The sequence below is a fragment of the Calypte anna genome, chromosome 10 (genome assembly GCF_003957555.1).
Source record: "Calypte anna isolate BGI_N300 chromosome 10, bCalAnn1_v1.p, whole genome shotgun sequence".
Classification (NCBI taxonomy): domain Eukaryota; kingdom Metazoa; phylum Chordata; class Aves; order Apodiformes; family Trochilidae; genus Calypte; species Calypte anna.
The window spans coordinates 22,231,984-22,255,738 of NC_044256.1; the positions used below are offsets into that span (position 1 = coordinate 22,231,984).

General features: G+C 50.6%; 1 protein-coding gene across 1 annotated transcript in view; it reads right to left on the reverse strand.

Annotated features, from left to right (window-relative positions):
• SHANK3 (SH3 and multiple ankyrin repeat domains 3) overlaps positions 1-23,755 on the reverse strand; it is a 289,287-nt gene that overhangs the window by 192,832 nt on the left and 72,700 nt on the right. The window contains exons 9-10 of the mRNA XM_030456676.1: positions 16,699-16,765; positions 3,524-3,860 (exon numbers count right to left, since the gene is read on the reverse strand). Of these exons, the coding sequence (XP_030312536.1) occupies positions 3,524-3,860; positions 16,699-16,765 (404 nt within the window). The remainder of the gene's footprint in view (positions 1-3,523; positions 3,861-16,698; positions 16,766-23,755) is intronic.

A 23,755-nucleotide genomic window follows, 5' to 3' on the forward strand; every position in this document is an offset into this window, starting at 1 on the left:
TGCTAAACTAGCTTTCATTTAAATTCTCTTTACCATCCTGAATACATTTGCAAAACAATCAGGACTTCACTGAGAGTTTTTGCCCTCAGAATAAAGAATTTTGGGGCAACATTGCAAATGTTAAATTTTCTTGATATTTATTCTAATAAAAATCTGACCCAGAATCAGTGTTTCTGCAAGACATTTTGAGGAAGATGTGAGAGAACTCAATGTGTTTATGGATGCCTTGTCATTTACCACAAAGCAAAGGCTTTTTTGTTTGAAAATAAAATATCCCTGGGAACTGAGTATTCAGATGAGACTGGGATCACTGCACAGCTCTGCCCCAGCCCCACAGTAAATGAAACCTCTGTCAAACCAACACAAACACCCCGGGAACGAGCCAGGAGCACAGCAAAGCCAAACAAGAAGTGAGAGAAATACCAGGTCAAACAAAATATCACCATTAATTACCTGCTAAAGCACTTGGTAGCACACAGCTTCCTGCTGAACAGCCACACTGCCTGCACACATCTGTTTGATGCCAAACAACACGGGCCAATGCAGCCTGCTGAGTGGCTCCTGCCCAGCACCCCAGCCATGGCAGAGTGATGTGAAATGGGATGGTGTGGGAAGGGGATGACAGCCAGGACCGTTTTGGTTGGAAAAGATCTCTAAGATCATCAGGTCCAACCATTCCCCCAGCACTGCCAAGGCCACCACCACCCCATGTCCCTCAGCACTGCATCTTCACAGCTTTGAAACCCCTCCAGGGATGATGGGGACTCCAGCCCTGCCCTGGGCCGCCTGGGCCAGGCCCTGACAACCCTTTCCAGGCAGAAATTCTTCCCCAGCTCCAACCTAAACCTCCCCTGGCACAACTTGAGTTGTGCCCAAAGTTCCTCTTGTCCCATCCCTTGTTCCTGGGGAGCAGAGCCCGACCCCCCCTGGCTCCAACCTCCTCTCAGGGGGTTGCAGAGAGCCACAAGGTCTCCCCTCAGCCTCCTCTGCTCCAGGATCAACACCCCCAGGGCCCTCAGCTGCTCCTCACAACTTCTCCAGACCTTCTCCTTGCTCTTCAGCCCCTTCCCCAGCTCCATTCCCTTCTCTGGACACTCTCCAGCCCCTCAATCTCCTTCTGCTCCTGAGGGGCCCAGAACTGACCCCAGGATTGGGGGTGCAGCCTCAGCAGTGCCCAGCACAGGGGATGATCCCTGCCCTGCTCCTGCTGCCCACCCCACTGCTGGTCCCAGCCAGGATGCTGGTGGCCTTTTTGGCCCTCTTACATTCCTCTCATGTATCACCTCTGTTTTCCTCATGGCACTAAGACCACCTCTGGACAATCCTAACAGCTCTGAACTCACCAGCATGTCACCCCCACTGCCCATGCAGGCTGCAAGCATCATACCACTGCCTTCACAGCACCCACCCCTCCTAGAGGCAGCGAGTGAGTGGGCAGGCGTGGGGGCAGCAGCAGTGGGGCAGAGCTGGCAGCACAGCACACCAGTAGCACTGCACAACAGGTTTTGCAAACCCCCCTCACACCACTGCCCACAGCAGACCCCAAATCTGGGCACCTCCATGCCCGGTCCTGCTCTCCCCTCACTGGGAATTGCCCAGCTGGGTAAGGTTTGATTTCCTGCCCTACTCTCCTCCTGCCTCGCCATCAGGTACACCAGGTAAATTTGAGAATACTTAAAAAAACCTCACCGTATGTTGTTTTATTTTGGTTTTTTACCCACACCATCTCCTGATGGTTTCATAATCACATCATGGTCCTGGCTTCAGCAAGTTCCTGAAGTGGTGAACTCCTGAACTAACTTCAGGATGGAGAAAAACCCTGCTCTGTCTCGCCCTTGAGTGTGCCATCAGTGTCATCACACACTCCTTCCTCCTGCAGCTTTAAACCAGGCAGAGGTTCCCTATTTGCCTCTGATAAACCATTCCCTATTTTCAATATTTTTAACCGATTTCCTCCTATTCATCTTGTTTCTAAGGTAACAATCCCGCTCATCTCAATTTCTCTTCAAAGCAGACTTTGTTTTCTTTCCTTCATCCCTGACCATTTCCACTGCATCTCCCAAGCCCCTGCACCCACGCTGCTCCTGCTGACCAGCACTGCCCAGCCTGGCACGATGCACTTGCAGGTGCCATTGTTGGGTTTTGACCAAGGCATTGGACTGTTTTCCATATGACTGTAGGGTCAGACTGTTTCCATCACACTGTTAGGTCAGCTCATAGCACAGCGTTTTGCTCTGAAGCTCCACATTGAGCAGAGGCCTCCATGGAGCTGTTTAGAAAACATCCTGCAGCTCTTCCTCAGTTGAACTATTCACTAAGCATCCTAGCAGGTACCCAAGTGGTTAAGTTTTTTCCCCTCTAGTAGATATTTTACATTTATTTTCATTCATTTTTAGTTCACTGGCATATTTCTTTTTCCCAAAATTCTTCAGATCAGCTCCACGGGCCTCAGAGCTGTTTCTGCTATGGAGTTCATCCAAATAGCTGCCATCTGCAGACTGGTTCTTCAACACTTAAACCCAGTTCTTGGTCATTAGTAGGCACAGCTCTAACCCAGACCTGGAATCACCCTTCCAACCCCCTTCTCTGGCCTCACAGTTCCAGTTACCCATTAGCCCTCAGCAGTTGCTGCTTTACAGCAGCCGTGGCTGCTCTGGGTCTTTTCTCTCCACTAACAGGGGCTTCAGAGAGCAGAGCCTGACCCCAGGGTCCAAAAGGACCCTGCAGCAGCACCTCTGCTGCCTGAGGGGAGCAGCAGCCATCCCCCTGGAGAACAGGTACCCAAGCCTGGCTTCCAGCCCAAGGCAACCAATGGCCATGGTAGAGCAGTGCAGGAGCTAATGTTCCCATTGCTTGTGTCAGAGAGTGATGGGGATCAATGGGAGAACAAGCAGCACAACGCTGTGAGCAGTCTCGTGCAGTGGGAGGTGTCCCTCCCGTGGCAGGGAGTTGGAGGCTTCAAGGTCCCTTCACACCCAAACCATTCCATGATGCTATGAATGACGGGTCCACGTCACTCCCACAGCCCCAGACCGTGGAGCCCACCCAAAGCCCCAGGAAGGCTTCCCCACCCTGCTCAGAGGGCTGGGTGAGGGTGTCCATCAGCTGCTGCTGGCCTGGAGCGTCCAGCAGATCAGTGCCACCACCCAGGCCTGTAGGCAGAACGCCAGTAACCGCAACCACTGCAGACTGGTTTGGACACGTTAGATGTTGGCTCATCTGCAGTGTGCAACCTCGAAGCGTTCGTTTTCAAGATGCATTCATTGTCATAGCAACGACACGCGCAACGTGGCACTGATGTGCTTACCATTTTTCTGAGGTGCACGATTAGACCAAGAGTTGGGGAGAAGATGGAAGGAAAAACCCTGCTCTGGGCCCCGGCCACCTCACTCCCAGTGGGACGCGGGGCTGGGTCCATCAGCCCCACTCCCCACCCGCGGTCTCACGGGGGCTCCGGTGGTGCCTTGGCACACGCCGGCCATGTCAAAGGCCAACCACGCTCTGTCTCCCCACAGCTCCTTACCTGGCCTTGCCACGGCTGCTCCTCCGCAGCGTGGGCAGCTCAGCCTCCTTCTCCTCCTGCACCCGCTGCAGGGACGGGGAGCGGCTGTGGGCACTGCGGGCGCTGCCGGAGCTGGCCAGGCTGCCGTCCCCCGCCACCGCAGCCGCCGCCTCCTGCATCTGTGCCAGCAGCTGTGGGGGCAAACTGCGCAGCGAGGGCACCGGCGAGTAGGAGGCCCGGCTCTCCGCCTTCAGGTTGTTGTCGCTGGCCGAGCGCTGCAGCATGCGCGGGGAGGAGAGGCCGCCGGAGCCCAGGATCCGTCTCCGCTTGGTGTAGCTGGGGGTCTCTCGGAAAGGCACTGCAAGAGAGAACGGGACAGCAGGCAGTGAGCACCGGGAGTGTGGATGGCTGCGCTGGAAGATGGTGGCAGAGCAGGGAGAGCACGTGGAGCAGGGTCGGGAGGGCAGGAATGGCCAAGGCAGAGGAGGACACAGCTCCGCATGCTCCCGACACCCCGGGAGCACACAGGACAGGTGAGCCTGAGCAGGGTGCACCACCCTGAGGAGGATTCAGAGGAGGCAGCTCAGGAAGCATCGAGGAGAGCTGCTGAATGGGCATCCAGGCCAGGCCACTAGCAGGAGTCCTGCCAGCCCATCTCCATCTGCCACCCTGGGTCAGACCTGGTGACACATGCATAGGACATCCATGGCAGCAGGAACCCAAGCACCACTTACTCTTCTGTTTTAGAGGCCTGAATCCATAGCTTCAGGCACCTGCCAAGCGCAAGTCTAGAAAATCCAACATACAGAACAAAATACCAGCTACTCTCTGCCCTCTCTGACACTCCACCCAGCTCCTGAAGTGTGCAGAAGTAATGGAGCTCAGGAAACCACCTGAAGATGCAGACTCCCACTTCTGCCTGCAGCTCTGCAGAGGGAGAAAGAGAGGACAGAGGGAACCCAATGTGGTCCCAGGGGAAGAGAGCTCTGCTGTGCAGTCTCAGCACCACAAATCTCAGGTCAGGAAAGGCATATTTTCCTAAATTTTCTTTAAAATTAATCTACCCTGAAGCTGAAGATGCTTAAAGTTTGTCTGACACGTGGCAGAATCCAGTGGGGAACCCAGAGTTGACAATAGGAGAAGCTGTGGCTTCCCCATCCCTGTCGGTATCTCAGGCCAGGTTGGATGGGGCTTGGAGCACCCTGGGCTGTGGGAGGTGTCCCTGGCCGTGGCAGGGGTGGCACTGGGTGAGGTTTAAGGTCCCTTCCATCTCAAACCCATCCTGTGATTCTATGACTATCCAGCCCGTTCCTGGTGCAAACAGAGGCAAAAGCAAAGGAGTGGTAAAGCAAGCAGAGGTCTCCTGCTCAAAGACATGCTCAGAAGTGGTGTGCTAACAAGGAAACAACCTTCACTCTTCCAAGGCCACCCCTCCCATGGCAACTAGCAGAAAGGTGCATGATCCCTGAACACACCCCGATGGCCATGGGGCTGCAGAGGATGGGAGTAGCCAGACATTTGGGTAGGATGCTGCCCAGTTCTGAGTAAGGCTTTAGACCTGTGTCATCCTTGACCCAACACCTTGAAGGCACCACCCAGATGTGCAGCTACACTTGGAATATTTTAGGTTTGAAGTACAAAAATTTCAGGCTGCTGTAAATATTCCCGTTGCCATAGCAACGCAATGCATTTGTTCTCTGTTGAGTTTTTGCCAGATGGTGGGGGAATTTCTGCTGGCAGTGTCCACACTCCCTGTGGCAGTTTGTTACAGCTCCCCAGCCTCCTGTCCACAGCCTCATGCCCAGGCCACCCCGATGGGGAAAAAAATGTTGACCCAGGGGCTAAGGGAAGGAGGGATCTTTGATGGAAAGCACCAGAGCCTGGGCCATTACTTCCCTGGGGTAAAATGTGCCATGGGTTCAACATCTGGAGCTGGTAGGACTGCAGGATGGTGCTGTGCAGCCTGTCCTACCCACACAATGTGCTGGAGGGGAAGCCACAGTCAGGGCTAACTCAGCCACTTCACAGGCAATGCTGAAGAGGTTTGGCTGACCAGGACTGCTGTCATCCAGACACACAACACACCTCCAGAAGAGATTTTATTTTGTACTACACCTCACTTCTCATAGAAAGCCACTTTAAAAAAAATCAGAGGAGCAAATATTAAATGGATGCACCTCATGCTAACTGGCAGAGATAAAACTGTTAGAAATTATAAAAAGTCAGTTGAAACACAAACAAGGTTCTTGCCAAAAAAGAATTGTTTTCAAACCAAGCCAGTAACTTGAAAAATGTACAGAATTACTGTTAGTGAAAATACAGAATGCTCCCTAGGGATGGAAGTACACCAGCCCATGCCTGCACACCTTTCCAAACTAAGGTCAAAGGACTTACTTGTCATTACTGTACAAGTGAGTACAACCATGATCTGCTTCCCAGGACCAACACCGTGGGTGAAACCAAATGATCATTGGATGGTAACCTCAGAAAGGCTGTGAGCTCATAGCATCAACCAAACAGGATCCATCTGAGCCTGCTCCACCTAGGCTGGGGAACAGCAATGGCCCAGAGAGGTGGCTCTCAGTGGGGCTCCATCAGCAGGCAATGGCACAGCTGGAGAAAGGCCAAGTTTGGATCCATACCACAGGACAACTTTGGTAAACGTGAAATATTTGAGAAAAAAAATCAACAGCTCAAAAAATCTGCCTGGACCACTCTTCCCCTTGTCCTGGGAGAAGCCAGCAGCAGCAGTCAGCCCTTTGCAGGTGACCAGTGCCACCCCTGCTCTACACCCGATGTTCAGACAGACACCACACCACACTCCCTGCTCAGCACTTCCATGACTCGCAAGGAGGCAAAAAAGGCCTCTCAAAGCATCAGAACCACAGCCAGACCCATGCCCAGGTTCTGGTCTGGTTCATCACTCATTGCTGCATGATTTGGCTCAGTATCATAGGTCTTGACACCAAAAGAAGAAAGAGAAAAGCAAGAGTGCAACGATGATAACTTCAGATGAGCTTTAGTGTGTTTATAAATTAATGATTAGTTTCTTGCTATTAATTGCTTAGAAAAAAAAATCATAACTGCATGTGGAACTGTCCGTATTGAAGGTTTCTGTAAAATGCTCCTACAGGTGAGCTGCTTTTACCAAGCTGACAAAAGAAAAGGAAAAAAGGAAAATGAAAGAGAAAACAAAAAAGCCCCAGAGATTTATCTTACAATGGAAGAAAGCAGCACACCAGGCAGGAGATCTTTTTGGTCTGTGCTAGATGTCCTCTGCTCCTAGTTGTCTTGGCTTAACTGAAACCAATAAATCTCTCCCCACCCCCCCTGTGACCAGCACAGGCTTCCCACCAGGGAGATGTCAAATGGGTCAGGGGCTGGTTGGGAGGGGAAAGATGGGCACGGTTCTTGGCAAGACATTCACAGCAAGCACCTATTACTGGGCAATGAAACACAAACAGGGGCTCAAGGACTCCCTGGTAAAAGGGAAGGCACTTTATAATTCCTGACACAGGTCAGGGCAAGTGCTTTAGTTCAGCCTGTCAAACAAATCACCTGCTCACCTATTTCCACACTCTATGCAAGAGCAGGCATGACCTTATGTATCTGAACTACTCCCCCCTCCAACACCAAAATTATAGCATCTACCTTAAAAACCAAAGAAAAACACAACCTCTGTCTCAGATCCACAGCAGAAGGAAGAGCAGAGGGGCTGGAGAAAGCAGCCTGGGACCGCTCAGCTGCACACTGTCTCATTCATCATCACAGCAGGTACAAGAGTCCCTGAAGCACAACCTAACAGAGCATTTACAGGAGTAAACGAGAAGGTTTCCAGGTCACATCACAGGTTGTAAAGCTAAAGCTTCCCAGGTATTTAATTCCAGAAGCATTTGAGAGGACAGCATTACAGCTACAAAAGCAGTCATTTGAAAGAGAACATACCTGCACTCTGTGTAATTTTAATTTGTCCCCCAGCACAGAGTAACCACACGTGGCATGGGACTCAGACCAACTGCTTCACTTCTACACCGGGATTTACCACCAAGGGAGTCCCATGAGTCCAAAAAAGAGTGACAAAGTCTGCTTTCCAGTACCATCACAGGAGCACAGCCTTCCAGCTAATTTGAGTTTAGATTGCAAAGTTCCTGAGCCTCCCAAGTGTTTAAACACACTCTAACAGCTCCTGACCCAAGCAGCTGCAGCCAAGGTCTGTGAGGATCCTATTCTGGCACAAGGGGAGTGCTCAGGGGGACTCAGCAAAGCCCTGGGGAACCTGAAAGCAGAGGTACAGGAGATAGAAACCTCACCTGCTCTGACTTCAGAGCTCAGCTTCTGGCACCTAGATTGCCTTTGGTTCCATTTCAGGGCCACTTTGCAGCCAGAAGGGCAACTGGACCAAGATCAGGTACCTCTAATCAGAGGTTAGAGGTCCAGAAATGACAAGGCGTGTCTGGGAAAGCCTGGATTTCACTGTGCACACCGATGAGCAGACATCCCCACAGCTTCACAGCAGCCAAGAATACAGCTACTACTCATGTGAGCAACACAAGACTGCACTCCCCAGAATCCAGAGCTTCTCCTGAGCCCTCAGCTAAGCACAGACATACATCCAGACAGCCTGGGAATCATACTGTGCAGTTGCAGTGCAAACCTTGGTCTGCTCTCATGATAAATATATTTGGAGAGATACAACCATGTTCTTGGCTTTGATACACAACAAGATGGAGACAGCAAGGGAGACAAAATCTGTAGCACATTGCAGAAATGTGGTAGAGAAGACTGTGCCACGAGCAGATGGCAAAAAGGAGACAAGAGATACCCACATTGCATGGGATGTGGGCTGGAGCAAACCAGTGGAACAGATCCTGAAGCAAAAGAGAAACCAGGTGGAGGCATTTTGCTGCTGAAGGGTGCTACAGGTGAGCTTGTTTGCATGAGATGTCCAGCAGCAGATCAGCATTTGGCACAAGGCAGCAGGAATATGTCCAGGGGCTGTAGCAGACAGAAACTTGAGGCCACCACATACACAAGCCAGGGATGTGGGCAAAGGACAACCACATCCTACACTGTGACAGCAGAGCCTGGCTCAGAGCTGCAGCTGTCCAGGTGTCCTCTTACTGATGTTCTTGAAACAACCTTTCCCAGGAGAGGTGAGCAATGGACAAACTGCCTGTGCCTGAGGTTCTCTGGTTATTTCTGCCCATGTGCTCACGGCAGCCAAATTACATTTGTGTGGCTACCTCCAGGTCTTCAGAATGAGCAACAATCCCAGGGCCAGTTAAGGCCTTCAAAATGAGCTGTCCTGCAGGGTGGTGGGCATTCAGCTCCTGCCCTGTGGTGGCCAGGATGCTGCATCCCTGCTCCACTGGCAACTTTCCACTCAGGACCAACCTCCTCCAGCACAGCTGAGCAGCTTCATTCCACCAAAAATTAGGCCACCCTCAGCTTTATAGAGAGCTTCATCCTCTTCTCTTCAGAAAGATGTTGAGCAAAGGTTCCTTCATGCTGCTCTCCTCATTGCATCCTCTGTGTGAGCCCCAGCTTGTCACTGGCACAGGACCCTGCCCAGTGTCCCCTGCAGTGTCCCCACTGTCACAGCAGCACAAAGCACTGCAATCCTGCTCCTCACCAGGAAGGAGGCAGCTGAAAAGGAGGGGTGGAGAGGGCTCACAGCAGGCTGGGCATCTGCTGCAGGACGTGAGCTGTGTCTCACCCAACAGCTTCCCAATGGCAGAAGGCAGAGGCACCCCCCATCCCCTCAGAATCATGGAATGGCTTGAGTTGGAAGGGATCTTAAAGGTCACCTAGTTCTGACTCCCACTGCTACCAACACCTCCCCCAGCCCAGGGGGCTCCAAGCCCCATCCACCCCCTTCAACACCTCCAGGGATGGAACAGCCACAGCTTCTTGGGGCAGCCTGGGACAGAGGCTCAGCACCCTCACCCCAAAGAATTTCTCCCCAAGATCTCCTCTCCTACAGCTGGAAACCCTTCCCCCTCATCCCATCTCTCCAGGCCCTTGTCCCAAGTCCCTCTCCAGTCCCCTTGTCTGCTCCCACTGTGCTGGTGCCAGCCCTCAGGGCAGCTCCAGACACCTCCTGGAAAGCACACACAGAAGAAAACCAATGTATAACCCCACAAGAGTGGTTTTGTCCCGGGTCAGTGAAAACCAGACCTGTGCAAAAGTAAGGGGCAGGAATACAGGCAGGAACAAGGTGGACCAGTGGACAACACCCTTGGGTTGCCCCCCAGGACAGGAGTCCCTGGACAAAGCCAGGGCAGCCAGCCCAGCATGAGCAGAGGGACAAGGCCACCATCCCCTGCAGGCTGGGGGAGCAGAGCATCCAGCCAGGACAGATCCTGAGCAGGGACAGGGGAGCAGGGACAGACCCATGGACCAGAAATGAGGCCTGAGGAGCTGCTCCCCAGCAAGACCTCATGTGCCAAACCTCAGCATGGAGACTCAAGCTTTGTCCAGGCAGTTTACTGTGGCAGCAGTTGATAACAGGATGAGCTGATGAGCTTGGTCTGGCAGGTGAGATCCCCTCCAGGAGGCTCCCAGGTGCTCTGGTGCCATGATGCCCAGAACACCATCAGAGTCCCAGGGTGCCTGAGGCATGCTTGGGCCATACCCACAGCTACTCCCTGCTCCTCAACCTGCCCAAAGATGGTAACAACAAAAACCAAAGTGCTGAGCCTGAGCTCCAGCCACCAGGTACCAGAGATAGAACAGTTTTAGGCTGCTGCCTTCTAGCCAGTATCTGAGGAAGGTTTCCCCTCCCCATCCCCCAGAACCCACTGTCCCCAGTGGAGAAGGGAGGGAAGTAAGAGCAATAAAGAAAAAAAACAACTTTGTGCAGTTCATACAATCAGCTTTGAAGATTCTTTTCTATACCTTCTCAAGAGTTTAATCAAAGTATGTTTACTGGGCTCCTGGCAGCAGAATGAATCACTCCAGTTGCCATGACAGCGATGCTCGAAGCCACACACGCGTGCCCCAGCCCGGTCCATCCAAGCTTCTGCTTCCCCTCTCTGCTCTCCAGGATGGGAATTGCACAGCCCTGGGTTGGAGAATGGCTACAGGACTGGGGTGGTGGGAGCAGGACTCAGCCAGGGCTCCCCAGAAGCTCCCACCAAGCTGTGCTGGCACCTGGACCACGCTCCCAACAACCTCAAGCTGTGGGTAATGAGCCAACGTGTAATCAACACTCAGAGGTTATTTAGATGGGCTGGCTCCATGTTAAATATTCATGTAAAAGAGCAAAAGCCCACGGAGTGCAAATGCCTCCACAGAGGAGCCAGGAGGCCACATTTACATTTTAATAGTGGAAAATTACAAAGCAAACTGGAGAAGGCACACAGCCTCTCATGTGGCAGTGGGTGCCCAGGGCAGAGGCCACCCCAAGAGACCTTCCAGGCTTGGTTTTTTATCTAGGAATAAAAACTAAAGGAAAAGGATGAGATGATGTAGCATACCAGAACCTCTCAGCTCCACAGAGGGAGCTGGTAATTCACCCCAGTACTGAGCAGCAGTCCACCAAAAGGAATTACAATCTCTTTTTCTTTTTCTCTTTTTTTTCTTTCTTTCTTTTTTTTTTTTTTTTTAAATTAGAAAAAAAATTGTCCTTCAACCATTTCTCCAACTATGTCATGGTCCCTCAGAGTCACCCCTTCCCCTCCCCTGCCCCTCCTGAACGTGGCTCCCACCTCATCCTGCTCATCACCAGCCCTGCACAGCTGCACACAGGTTTTACTCTGCATTTCTAAAACTTAAATTGAAATTGCTAAAAATACATGTTAATTAAACCTGCTTGTTTTCCCCTATGAGTGATTCTCAGCCATGCTGGCAATTCACCTGTGAGTGCTCTTCTGATATGAGATTTTCAGCCTTTCTCTTCAGATAAAATCTATCAGCCTGATGCATCTCAACACTGGAAATATTTCTTTGCAAGAGACTGGTGAATTTTTCATTACTCTTTTTCACCTTGTTACATTCAGCACCCCGAGGGTCTTGCTTGGATGATCAGGCCACTGCTAAACCCCCCTGCCCCAAAGGAAACCCCAACAACTGCTCGTGTCTGTTACAGGCAGAAAAAATGGAATGGAAAATTGTGGGAACAGAAAATCAGAAAAAATCTAATATGCATTTCTTATCTTTCTTTGAAAATAATTCTTATGCATACCTCCACACTGGCAACAAAAATGCACCCAAGACCAAACCGGAGCATTTAAAATTTCCCCCAGAGTTCCAGGAATAGCAGTCACTGGCACTTGCTCAGTTATGAACATTCAAATTAGCAGGTCAAAAGCTTCAGCAGCAAAGTTCAAAAGACTCTGCAGTCCAGCTCCCTGAGTCGCTGGCTCGTATTTATAACACTCCTTCAAAAGCTCCAGAGGTGGAGAGCAACTCTGGAAGGCTCAGTGTGATGATTCTGATAACAGGATGGAGCTTGGCTTCACTTAATTTTTAGGAAAGCCTGGAGAAGCTGAAACACGAGACTTATCAATTAACAAAAGGGCTTCAAGAGCTCAGAACTCATTGACAAAAATAACTGCTGACATCATAAGCTTGGGTGAAGCTGTTGCCTCTCTGATACTCTGGCTCCATGCTGAGTGGACAAGCTATCATTGTACCTGACAGAATAAGGTACTGGTAGTGGAGAACAATGGTTGGGAACGCTTCTAATATTACCCAGTCAGTCAGCTCCTGGTACAGCAGTACTTATAGTTTTGTCTTTATCAATGAGTTTGAAAAAAATACAGATTGTTGGCAATAAAAATACAGGTGACAAAGACTGGTGCAATGCCCTTGGCCAAATGTCATTGGTGAGAGGGCACATTTAGACTGCACCTAAGTAAGGAACTTTTAAAATGAAGGTGCTGAGCCCCAGGTTGCCCCCAGAAGCTGTGGCTGCCCCATCCCTGGAGGTGTTGAAGGTTGGATGGGGCTTGGAGCCCCCTGGGCTGGGGGAGGGGTCCCTGCCCATGGCAGGGGGGGCACCTGGGGGGGGAACTGTAAGGACCCTTCCAACCCAAACCATTCTGTGATATGCACTGCTTATCTTCCCACCTGGGACAGACACTAATGAGAAGCTCAGGAACCAAGTTGTTTTCTGACATTTGCTATTTCCAATCCATGACTTCACATGCCTGAAGACCTTGAAAAATTCCACCCCAAAATAGCAGGGGAGAGAAGGGTTCTGCCAGCAATGCTGCCCATAAAGCTGAGGGTGTGCCAGAGCTGTAGGGTCTCGAGCAGACATGGGCCAAGACACTACCACCTCCCAGAGGCAGAGACCTCTGAGTCAGTTCCCACCTCACCTGGACAGGTAAGGGAAAAAATGTTGTGGTGCACTTCAGTTTGGCCAACAAAGGCTGGGGATCTCAGAGCTGCAGGTGGTCCCTTCTCCACCAAAAGTGTCTTCCCTATAACATGGAGTAACTGGTTTGAGCCTCAAGATGCCTGATAATGAATTAATTCCTTTGCTTTGGGGTTGGTTGTTGCTTAGTGACCAGGAATCATGACCTGGTTATACTCTATGTATGGAAAAGGAAGAAAGCCCCAACCAGCCCTACAGACATGTGAAGCTTCAGGCTGATTTCTCAGTATTGCATTCATGCTCTACCATTCTACTGTTCCTCCACATCCACTTCCATGTATGGAGAGAAGACATGAATTAAAATCAGGAGTTTTTAAAAATTAGCAAACCAAAGTTATAAAACCACAATTATGAAATAAAGAAATGAGGGTTAAATGCCTGTTTGGACAAGAGTGGCAAAATGAAGACATCCACTGGAACTGCAGAACATATTTATTCTGTCACTATGGAAAATAACTGAGGTTAATATGAAGTTTCCATACACTCAAAACTGATAAGGGGAGCTAAAAACAATAAAGAAAAAAAGGTGGTTTGTATTATGCAGAAAACTAAACAAACAACAATCAAACAAACAAAAAACAAACAAAAAAAACCCAACAAAAAAACCCCCAAGCTTTTGGGTTGTTTTATAGATGCAGAATTGTGCTCTAGAAGAAGCAGGAAGAAGCATTTGTGTCATCACAATGACAAAGCACAGACAGCTACTAATTAGCTGAAAAAAATACTTTAAAACTTGTAGACTAAGAAAACTTGCCAAAAAGAAGGATCATGAAAATTACTGAGCAGCTGGCATGGGGTCCAACTGACAAAAAACCAACATGCAATTAACATCACTGCAAATGTTTTAATGAAACAGGGGGAACGTGGTGCCCACCTGGTTTTGTTGAGTGGAATTACACATCTGGCTGGTAAATCTTGGTATGGATTTAAGACCTGGACACCAATGGGACAAGCAAATGGCAATGCCAGGATGTTGGAAGTGGCTGAGAGGCCCCAAGGTCCATCCTGTTTGCCACTGCCCAGCCCCTGGTCCCCCTGCTCACCACAGACCCTGTTCCCCACTGCCATCTCCAGCTCAGGACCACCCTGGAGTGAGCTCTCCCTCCACAGTCCCTGCAAACCAACTCCAGGCTGGCAGAGTAGGTGGCCCAGGCATCTCCCCAGGGCATTGCCTGTGAGCATCTCCAAATCCTCCTGGAAAGCTTGGAGACCAGGCTCTGCTATGCTTGTAGGAGCCCCCCCCAAATCTGCAGCCTTCCCTCTGACCTTCCTTGACCCCAGTGCTGATGGCTGTGAGGAAAGCAGGAGCTCTGGGTCTCTGTGAAGGGATGGAGGGCACAGAGAAGGGACCTGTGCACAGGGGAACAAGAGCAAAGCCTGCACGAGAAGTGCTGCAGCTGCCACTGACCACCCTGTGTCCACACTGGGCATCTTCCTTCAAATGGTGCTGTCCCTGCCTAGACCAATGATGGGCTGAATGCATGTCCTCAGATGGAGCAATCAGGTGTCTTTCTGGAACACAGTTTCTGGGTTATTTTCACCCAAAGAAATTTAGTTCACAGCCTTTGGGCTTGCTCTAGGTTTGTAAGACAAAGCAGAGCAAGTGGGGACAGCCAGCTCCACCATGGAGGAGTGCTCTGGCTCCACACACACTGGTGAGTGCTCAGGAGCCTGGCAGGTAAGGGCTGTCCTGCAAAACAAAGGGAAAGCTGCTGCTCACCATCCTTCCTCCCACAGCTTCACCCAGCACAGCCCCTTCAACCATTCCTGATGCTGGGGCCACCAATTCTCATCTCACAGCCAGCCAAGTGCAGCCTAACGCTGGGAACTCGAGGAGATTTCTCCAAGAACCACCACTTACAGTGCTGCCCTGGGCTGTCCTTTCCTGCCAGATTCTTGGAGTCATTCTACAACCAAAGAATGATCCAGACCCTGCCCTGCCCCTACTCATCCACCTGTGTAAGGCCACAGTCTGCTCTCCTCCAGTCCAACACTCACACGTCCCAGTCCTTAATGAACTTCACACAACAATTTCTCCTTGCTGGGGAAGTTCACCTGCCAGTTGCCTTGACCCCAGGTGGACACCATCTGGACCTGCTGGCCAAGCCACTTCACAACTGTTACCTGACCTATTTTATACAAACAGCCACAACCAAAACACGAACAATTCATCCTACCTGACACATTTTCATGTCCTTTTTCCTTATTCCTTTTCAACAAAAATAATTGAGCCAGTCAATCACAGATTCAGATTCAATCATGGAAGAATTTAGGCTGGAAGGGACCTTTGGAGGTCATTTACTCCAAAATCCCTTTCACAGCAGAAACAGTCACTTTCCTCTTCAGTTCCTGGTGTGGCTTTCTACTAAGCACTGCTTACTACAGACATAGTCAACCACAGAACTGTTTGGGTTGGAAAGGGCCTTAAAGCTCATCCAGTCTAGTTCTCCCCTCCCCCAGCCCAGGGGGCTCCAAGCCCCATCCAACCTTCAACACCTCCAGGGATGGGGCAGCCACAGCTTCTGGGGGCAACCTGGGCACCCAGGGGCTCAGCACCCTCACCCCAAACAATTTCTCCCTCCCTGCCTGCCCAAGATCTCCTCTCCATCTCCCCTCTCCCAGCTGCAAACCCTTCCCCCTCGCAGGGTCCCATCCCTCCAGGCCCTTGTCCCAAGTCCCTCCCCAGCTTTCCTGGAGCCCCTTCAGGCACTGGAAGGTGCTCTGAGGTCTCCCCATTGCAGCCTTCTCTTCTCCAGCCTCAACACCCCCAACTCTCTCAGCCTGGCTCCAGAGCAGAGCTGCTCCAGCCCTCCCAGCAGCTCCAGGGCCTCGTCTGGACCTGCTTCTAGAGATCCATGTCTTCATACAAGGAATTTTCAGGCTTTTCCCCATGCTCTTTCTGACTCCTACCCTCCCACAAATTCTCAGCAGCTGTCTCATCAATGACAACCAGCTGAGAAGTGATAAAGGATGTCTTGGGGCCCTGGTTTCTAAAGTCACAGCCACTTCCAAGAACCAAGCCCAATACTTGCTGGGTGTTTCAGCCTCCACAAGTCTGTTTTCAGCTGCTGACCTGATGACTTTGTACAGGCTGTGCAGGCACACATGCTGAGAATTAAGTCTTTATGCTGGTTCCTCTGCTGTTCTAGAGAGCTCTGGACTAACACACACCTCAGAATAACTGAAGAAAACTCAACCAGTTTTGATGTTATATCTGACCTAAACTTAAGTATTGCATGGCTTATAATATATGGCATGATGATATCTGCACCTCAGAAGGACAGAAGAAATGCCACAAAGTAAAAGGCTGACCAGAAAATCCAAACTAATCCTCCATAAAGAAGTAAGTCCAACCAGAACTGATGCTGCATCATTCGTTCACGTAGAGAAGCTTAAGGATGGAGCAGCTCCACAACCACTACCACTGCTAGGGCAGAGGTTGTCCCCTCCTTGCTCCAAGCCCAGGCAGTAGCCTTAGCTGGAGAGCATCTCTAGGATGAAATGGCCTCAAGGGTACAAAGAGAGAGAAAAAGGGATTTTACAGAAGAGCTTTCCAGCTCTAGACTAATGGTTTGGCTGATTCTTTAGCTTGGCAGTCTCAGCAAGTGCCAGGCTGATGACACAAACTGGACACTGGTGGTCCCAGGAGGGAAGTGGATGGGTCCTGCCCCTCCCAAAATCCAAAAGGAGGTGGAAGCTGCAGCTCCCCCTGAGCACTGCAGGCAGCACCAGAACACCCCTGGCTCACAGGCCTGGGCTCCACAGCAAGATCAAAGAGGGGGAAAAGGGGGAAAAAAAGAAAGGTGAGACTCACCAACATCGGACTCTTTGTGGGTTTTGATGATTTCAGCCAACTCAAAATTTCCTGCAATGATGGCCACCTGCAAAGAGAGGGAGGGGAGAGAATTGAGCCACTCTCAGAGGCCCTGATCCTGTGCTGGCCAGCACGGGTGACACCATATGGACAAACAGCTGCTGTCCAGGGGTGACATGGAGACAAGGATTGTTCTGACCCAGCTGCCCCAGCCAGTACCCAGGGTGAGAGCACACTCCCAGCCCTGCCAGGAGAGCATCTGTCCATGGCTTGTGCCACGGGAGGGTGGGGAATGGCTGGGAGATCAGCTTTGCCCTGGCCCCAGCCTGGTGGGGATCTAAAAACCAGCTGGGAGTTAACCTCAGGTCTTGCTGGTGCTGACAAGATGCTCTCCTCTCCAGTCTTGTCAGGGAGTGGCAGCTGACAAAAGGTGACAGACCAGCAGCCAAGCTCCCTGCACAATCCCACGGGACAAGCTCACAGCTGAGGAACCACTTGCTCCCAGCACTCAGCACCTTGTCCTGGTAAACTCATGGCACCTTAGAGCAACGTTAAATACTGCTTTGCCCACAGCCTATCCTGTAGTCTCTCTCTTCCTTGAAAAACTCAAAGGAAGAAGGAAACAGTGGGTCTGCCAGCAACATGTCAGGGGAACACCAGCCTGCCTTACTCCAGCAACTGCTTCTGAAGGTGCTGGTGTCCCACAGAACTGCAGAACAGCTGGGGGTCAGCACACAGGGAGGTTCACACACACCAAGAGAAAAGAGACTGATGCCAGGCTCCTGAGCCAACAGACTACTGACATCCCTGGAACTCCTTCCATTTTTAACACACCTGGGGAAAAAACCCCAAACCAGCACTGCATCACAGCTGGTAAGGCAGAAGAACCCCATATTTTCAGAACAAGATCCAAGAGTATTCTTTTAAGATGTGGAAGAACCAGAGTGAGATGGGTAGGAGCACATGAAATCCATCACTGGTCCTTAGGAAATTAAAGTGGAAAAGCTGCTCTGGAGTTCCACAGCCACCTCTGCCCTTCCCACTCCTCTCAGGATGGTGTCTTCACCCACCAGCACCTACAGCTGATTTGGGAACAAGAAGCAGCCAGAGCAAGTTGATTCCTGTGGGAAAACAAAGTGCTGCTGCTCAGAGACACAGCAGCTGGTTCTGCCTGTCCGTGCGGGGGTCATCACACCCCACACCCTCTTTTCTTATTAAGTTTAGGTTGGTATTAGAGTCAAACTGACCAGGCAGCAGGAACCAGACCCTCCCAGATACCAAGGAAGTTGGGAACACTGCTGGCAGCTCCAGCTTCCCTGCCCTCCCACCAGAAGAGCTTCTGGAAATGAGGCTCATTTATATTTTCCCACTAACTTGTGACGAAGGGATATATTTAACTTGGTGACTCAGTAGAGCATGCAAACCTCTCTATGATCCTTTATCAGCAGAAATACTCTTACTATCCTCAGCTCAACAACGTTTGTGACTCCACTCCCCCCAGCATTCATGCTCAATCTCAGCTGGAGCAGTGGGTGATGGCTGGAAGGAAGGAAACCTGCCTTCTGCATTTGGGAAATCAGGCCACAGCAGCAGAGAAAATCAAGTAAAACTTCTGTCTTCCCCCAAGTCTGCTTCAAATTGTGATTCTTCTCTGTCTCTCCTTACATTTACATGCCCATTTCCAAGGTCTGTCCTCCCAAAAGTCACAGTCTTGGAGCAGGCAAGGAAAGCTTTTGTACAGAAGGGCAAATGATCAGAGTTTGGGGAGATCTGAAAGCAAAAGTAACCAAGTTGACAAGAGATTGGAAAGAGAGAGCTTAGAAAAAGCATTTGAACTTCAAAGTGCCTCAGACAACTAAGGTATGATCCACTGTCTCTGGGAAAACCCCAAACTCGAAGCACAAATCAGGAGTCTTGTTGGCTGGATATCAGAGAATCACAGAATGTTTGAGGATGGAAGGGACCTTGAGAGAGGGGACTGCTGGAGAGACTGCATGACAGACCACAGCCATGGAGTGATTAAGTTAAAAGCAACAGCTTTGGAGGTAAACAAGGAAAGGAAGTCTCGAGGATGGAAATTCCTGACAAGATTTATTTTAAAAAAAAAATTCACAGCTAGCAATTTTAATGCTTACATCCCAAAGAGGGAAGAATTGGTGACTATCAGAAAAAACATTCTGACTTCCACAGAGAAGACAAATGATCTAATTTTAAGCAATAAGGCGGATGTCCCACACAGAAATGCCACCCTAACCTCAATTATGCATAAAAAGGAGCATGGGCAGCAGGTCAAGAGAGGTGATTCTTCCCCTCTACTCTGCTCTTGTGGGACCCCACCTTGAGTACTGTGTCCAGAGACCCCATCAGAAGAACATGGATCTGTTGGAACAAGTCCAGAAGAGGGACATAAAGATGATCCAGCACCTCTGAAGCACCTCTGCTACCAGGAGAGGCTGAGGGACCTGGGATTGTTCAGCCTGAAGAAGAGAAAGCTCTGAGGGGACATTCATGCTGCTTTCCAGTACCTGAAGAGACTACAGGAAGGCTGCAGAGGGACTTTTCAGAAGAGTGTCCAGGGATAGGAGAAGGGGAAATGGTTTGAAAGTGCAGCAGAAGAGGTTCAGCCTGGAGCTGAGGAAGAAGTTCTTCAGCAGGAGGGTGCTGAGACTCTGGAACAGATTGCCCAGAGAAGCTGTGGCTGCCCCCTCCCTGGAGGGGTTCAAGGCCAGGTTGGATGAGGCTTGGAGCACCCTGGGCTGGGTGAGAGGTGTCCCTGGGCATCCCTGGAGGGGATGAGCTCTGAGGTCCCCTCCAACCTCAGCCATTCTGTGGTCACAACCACGCTACTTAACCTGGAGATATCACAGAGCCAGCAGACACTGTGTGGAGGGCACTTCTCATCCTGTCTTCTCCTGGTGTCACAGATGCAGATCCTGTCCTTCCACACGCCACAGAGCTGTGAAAATCCACATTCAGGTGGCACAAGAGGTACAGCCACGTGGTGGCCACAGCACAGGGTTAGTTTCTGGAATGCTGCAGCACCTTGAGTCACTCCACAGCACAATATCAAAACAACAATGCTTTTTAATCTAGCAGCAATTTGCCTATTTTTATCTTTTTATGCAAAGTCAGAAATGTCAAAAGAAAGAAGGAGGACGTGGAACAGGTTGGGTGGCATGGTATGTCAGTGTGCTTAAAAGTCAACAGCAGAAAAATAATTTAAAATTCCTGGCAAGAGCTGTAGCACCAAGATCTGACCCAGGGTCCCTGGATAAGTCCTAGAAAAATACATGTAACAAAAAATTAAAAGCCCACTGCATGGTGTGATACCTCAGGGGAGATCCCCCAGCCCCTCCAGGGACACAGACCTGGACAACAAACTGCCAGGATTCACCACCAGTGCAGCACCAGCATGCCCAGGGAGACCGAGGGACCCATTGGCAAGATGCTGCAAGGGCTGCACATCACACCAGAGGACATGGGATCATCTCAGCTACTCCCACCCCAGCCTCCAAACTACTCAGGGTGTCCAAGCTTTACAGAAGAGAAGCCAAGGACCTTATCTCCACGCTGCCAAGGCCATGGGTACAGCTGGCTGGGGCTGCTGCCCCCCTGCTCCCCAGAGCACAGGTTCCTCACAGAGGTTTGCAATCACTTGGTTTGCCACCAAAAGTAAATCAAAGACACACAGAGACCAGTTACACAACTTTACACCATGGCACTTACCTGGGTTTCCATCCCAGGCTTGGTCTTATCATATATTTCATTTTTCTTGTTCTGCATTGTCCTGTGTATTTGTTTTAAAGGATCTGATATTTTGGGGGGGTTGGACTAGATGACTTCCAGAAGTGCCTTCCAGCTCCTAATATCCTGTGACTCTCTGGGGTTCCCTGCACTGAATTGTGACATATGATGGAGAGCAAAGGTGGGTCTCAGGTGGATGAGGCTATGGGAAGACATCTTTCAGCTCCACAAGGAATCTCAAAGGGGTAGGATCAAAGTGCCAGACCAAGCTCACATTCCATGAAGAATTGTTCCACTGGGAGCTGGAGCACAGAGGTGGCACCTCCTGTCCCAGCAGACAGGAAAGGAGCCCTGTAGCCCAAGCCCCTCTGCACCCCTGTGCTATGAAGGGCTCAGATAGGAACATTTCCAGGGATAAGAGCCCTGGCCAACCTGCAGCATGGTATAACCTGGGAAACATGATGGAAAGGTAGTCTGAAAATTAAAAGAAAAACTACAAATAGAGCCAATTTTCTGGTGCAGTGACAGGGCATGCAATTACCTTGAATTTGTCCTCACAAATATGGACACTGCTGGGACATCTGCTCTTTATTTCTTAAAAATATCCATGGTAAAGCACCATTCCTGCATGAGGAGGAAGGGATGGGTCCTGTGGCATGCAAAGCTCACAGACAGGCTGCCACCACTGGGGACAGCACCTCGTAAAGGTCCCAAAGGAGAGAGGGGGAAACTGGAAGACAGGAGTAGCAAAACATATCAACTAGCTCAGGCTCCCAGCCACATGTATGTGAAGCATCCCCTTGACATGAAAGGTGATGAGGATCTTCACAAAACGTGAAGAAAAAGGAAGAGAAGGTGGCAAAGAGATCAAATTCAGTGGTGGGAGTTCACATTCTGGTATCTTCAGAAGGGAGTTACCTGGGTGAAGGACAGAAGAACGTTGAGTAGGTGCCAAAGGGGCTCTAATAACACTGCTGCACCCAGGTATTGTCACACCAACACCCACCAGAACCTCTAGCTTGAGAAATGAAGGACTCTTCCCAAATCAAACTATCATGTTGTTTGCTCCATATCAAGCTCTCCTGGGTGTCTCTAAGTTGCAGACTGCAGCCATTAGAGAAGTCCAGAATGTCACTGTCACCAACATGCACCTGCAAAAGGCACCAGGAGCAGAACCAGGAGCAGAACCAGGAGGGAGGCAGTGGCTCTAGGAGATGATGTGCCAAGAGGGAAGGGAACATCAGCAGTGCTGCTGGGCAAGGATGGAGCAGACCTTGAGTAGAGGAGGGATGTAAAAGGGCTGATGGTGCAAGGGGAAAGCAGCCAAGTCAGTGTCATAACACACCCAAACTACTCAGCTCTCCTCAGACCCTGAGAAGCATCTATCAACATGCCAGCCTGCTGTCAACTATTCTGGTATCACCTTACCCAAGGCTCCTCCAATTATTGAGGCTTTCCACAGCTGATGATCTTCCACCTCTCCACTACCCCAGACAGCAGGGAACATCTTCACTCAGCACACTTTATCCAAGCAGATAGCACTGATCTGTGTCGGAACTTTTTTCAAAGTTGTCTACTTTCAACTTGGCCAGGCAGACTTCAAGCATGTTCTGTATTTTTTCAAGACTTCCAGAAATCTGGCAGTCCTACTAGGTCAGTCCCACCGCTCACATATGGCAGCTCCATCTGGGCTGCCACAGGAGCAGAAGCTCTGGGTGTGTTCCCAGCAGCACGTGCTGCATTACCCTGCACAGATGCAGCCAGTCTGATGCCTCCAGGGAGTGTCACCCAGGTCAGGCATGGCATGACAACACCTCCTGAGACCCAACACCTCCTGGAAGCACCAGACAGACCTCCTGTGCTGATCTGGGACACAGGCAGCTCCAACCCCCCTGTGCCTGCAGACCCAGTGCCTCCTGGGACACCCAACCAACCTCCAGTCCATGGCCTATGGACATCAATACACCAACGAGGATTGATGCTTCCTATGCACCACACACTGAGCCCTTGGCTTAGAAGGGGGTCCTGATAGACAAGAAAATATCCATGGGCCAGGAAGGCCAAGAGAAGCCTGGATTGCATAAAGAGGAGTCTGGCCAGCAGGTCAAGAGAGGTCATTCTCTCCCTCTACTCTGCCCTGGTGGGGCCACAGGTGGAACACTGCATCCAGTGCTGGGCTCCCCAGCTCAAGAGAGACAGGGAACTGCTGGAAAGAGTCCAGAGGAGAGCAACAAAGATGACTGGGGAACTGGAGCATCTTTCTGGTGAGAAAAGGCTGAGAGAGCTGGGACTCTTTATCCTGGAGAAGAGAAAGCTGAGGAGAGATCTTATCCATGTTTACAAGTACCTAAAGGGTGGGTGCAAGGAAGATGGAGCCAGACTCTTCTCAGTAGTTCCCAGTGACAGGACGAGGGGCACGAGGCACAAGCTGAAACATGGGAAGTTCCATTTAAACATAATAAAATTCTTTATTGTGAGGGTGCCAAGGCACTGGCACAGGCTGCCCAGGGAGGTTGTGGAGTCCCCTTCCCTGGAGATATTAAAAACCCACCTGGATGCAGTCCTGAGTAATCTGCTCTGGGGGATCCTGCTTTCATGGGAGAGTTGGACTGGATGATCTCTAGAGGTCCCTGAAAACTCTGTGATTCTGTGAAGAGGCACTTTACAAGATGCCTGGCAGCTGGACAAGAATTCTGGCAGAGTCATGAGGGAGCATCTGCTAATGACCACAGGCACAGGGAAATAATACATGAGAAACAACAAGTGTCCAAAGCTGCAACCATTCAGCTCTAGGTTAAGAGAGATGGAACTTTCTCAGGATTTTCATGAGGCACATGGAGCTACTGGGAAAACAAAATGATTCTCCAGATGAGCTGCAGCACAGAACGATCCAAAGAGAGATGGATGATGCTATGATTTCCTCTATCAAGGGGAGCAGGGTCTTCTGAACTCTGAATGTTTCTGGGAAGCAAGCACAAACCTTAAGGAGGCACCCTGCAGCCATTACACTCAGGAAGCCTTTGAGCTGGAGGAGAAGGGTGACCTCCAGATGCTGAGGAGGGAATCTCACCTTCATCAGGACTAATGTTGTCAGCAGGGCTGCTAACCATCAGCACAGGCTATAAGGAGAAGAGTGGTGTGTTAATCCAAGTACTGGCACAAACACCAAGAGCAGCCTTGGCGTGGGGTGCCATCTGTCCTACACCTTGCCATGACACTTGCAGGCCAAAGAGTGCAACGTCCTGGGGGTTACCATTTCCATGAATTTGTTCTGCTGCAGAAAGGCCCCAGGGAATGAGCTTCAGCTTCCTGC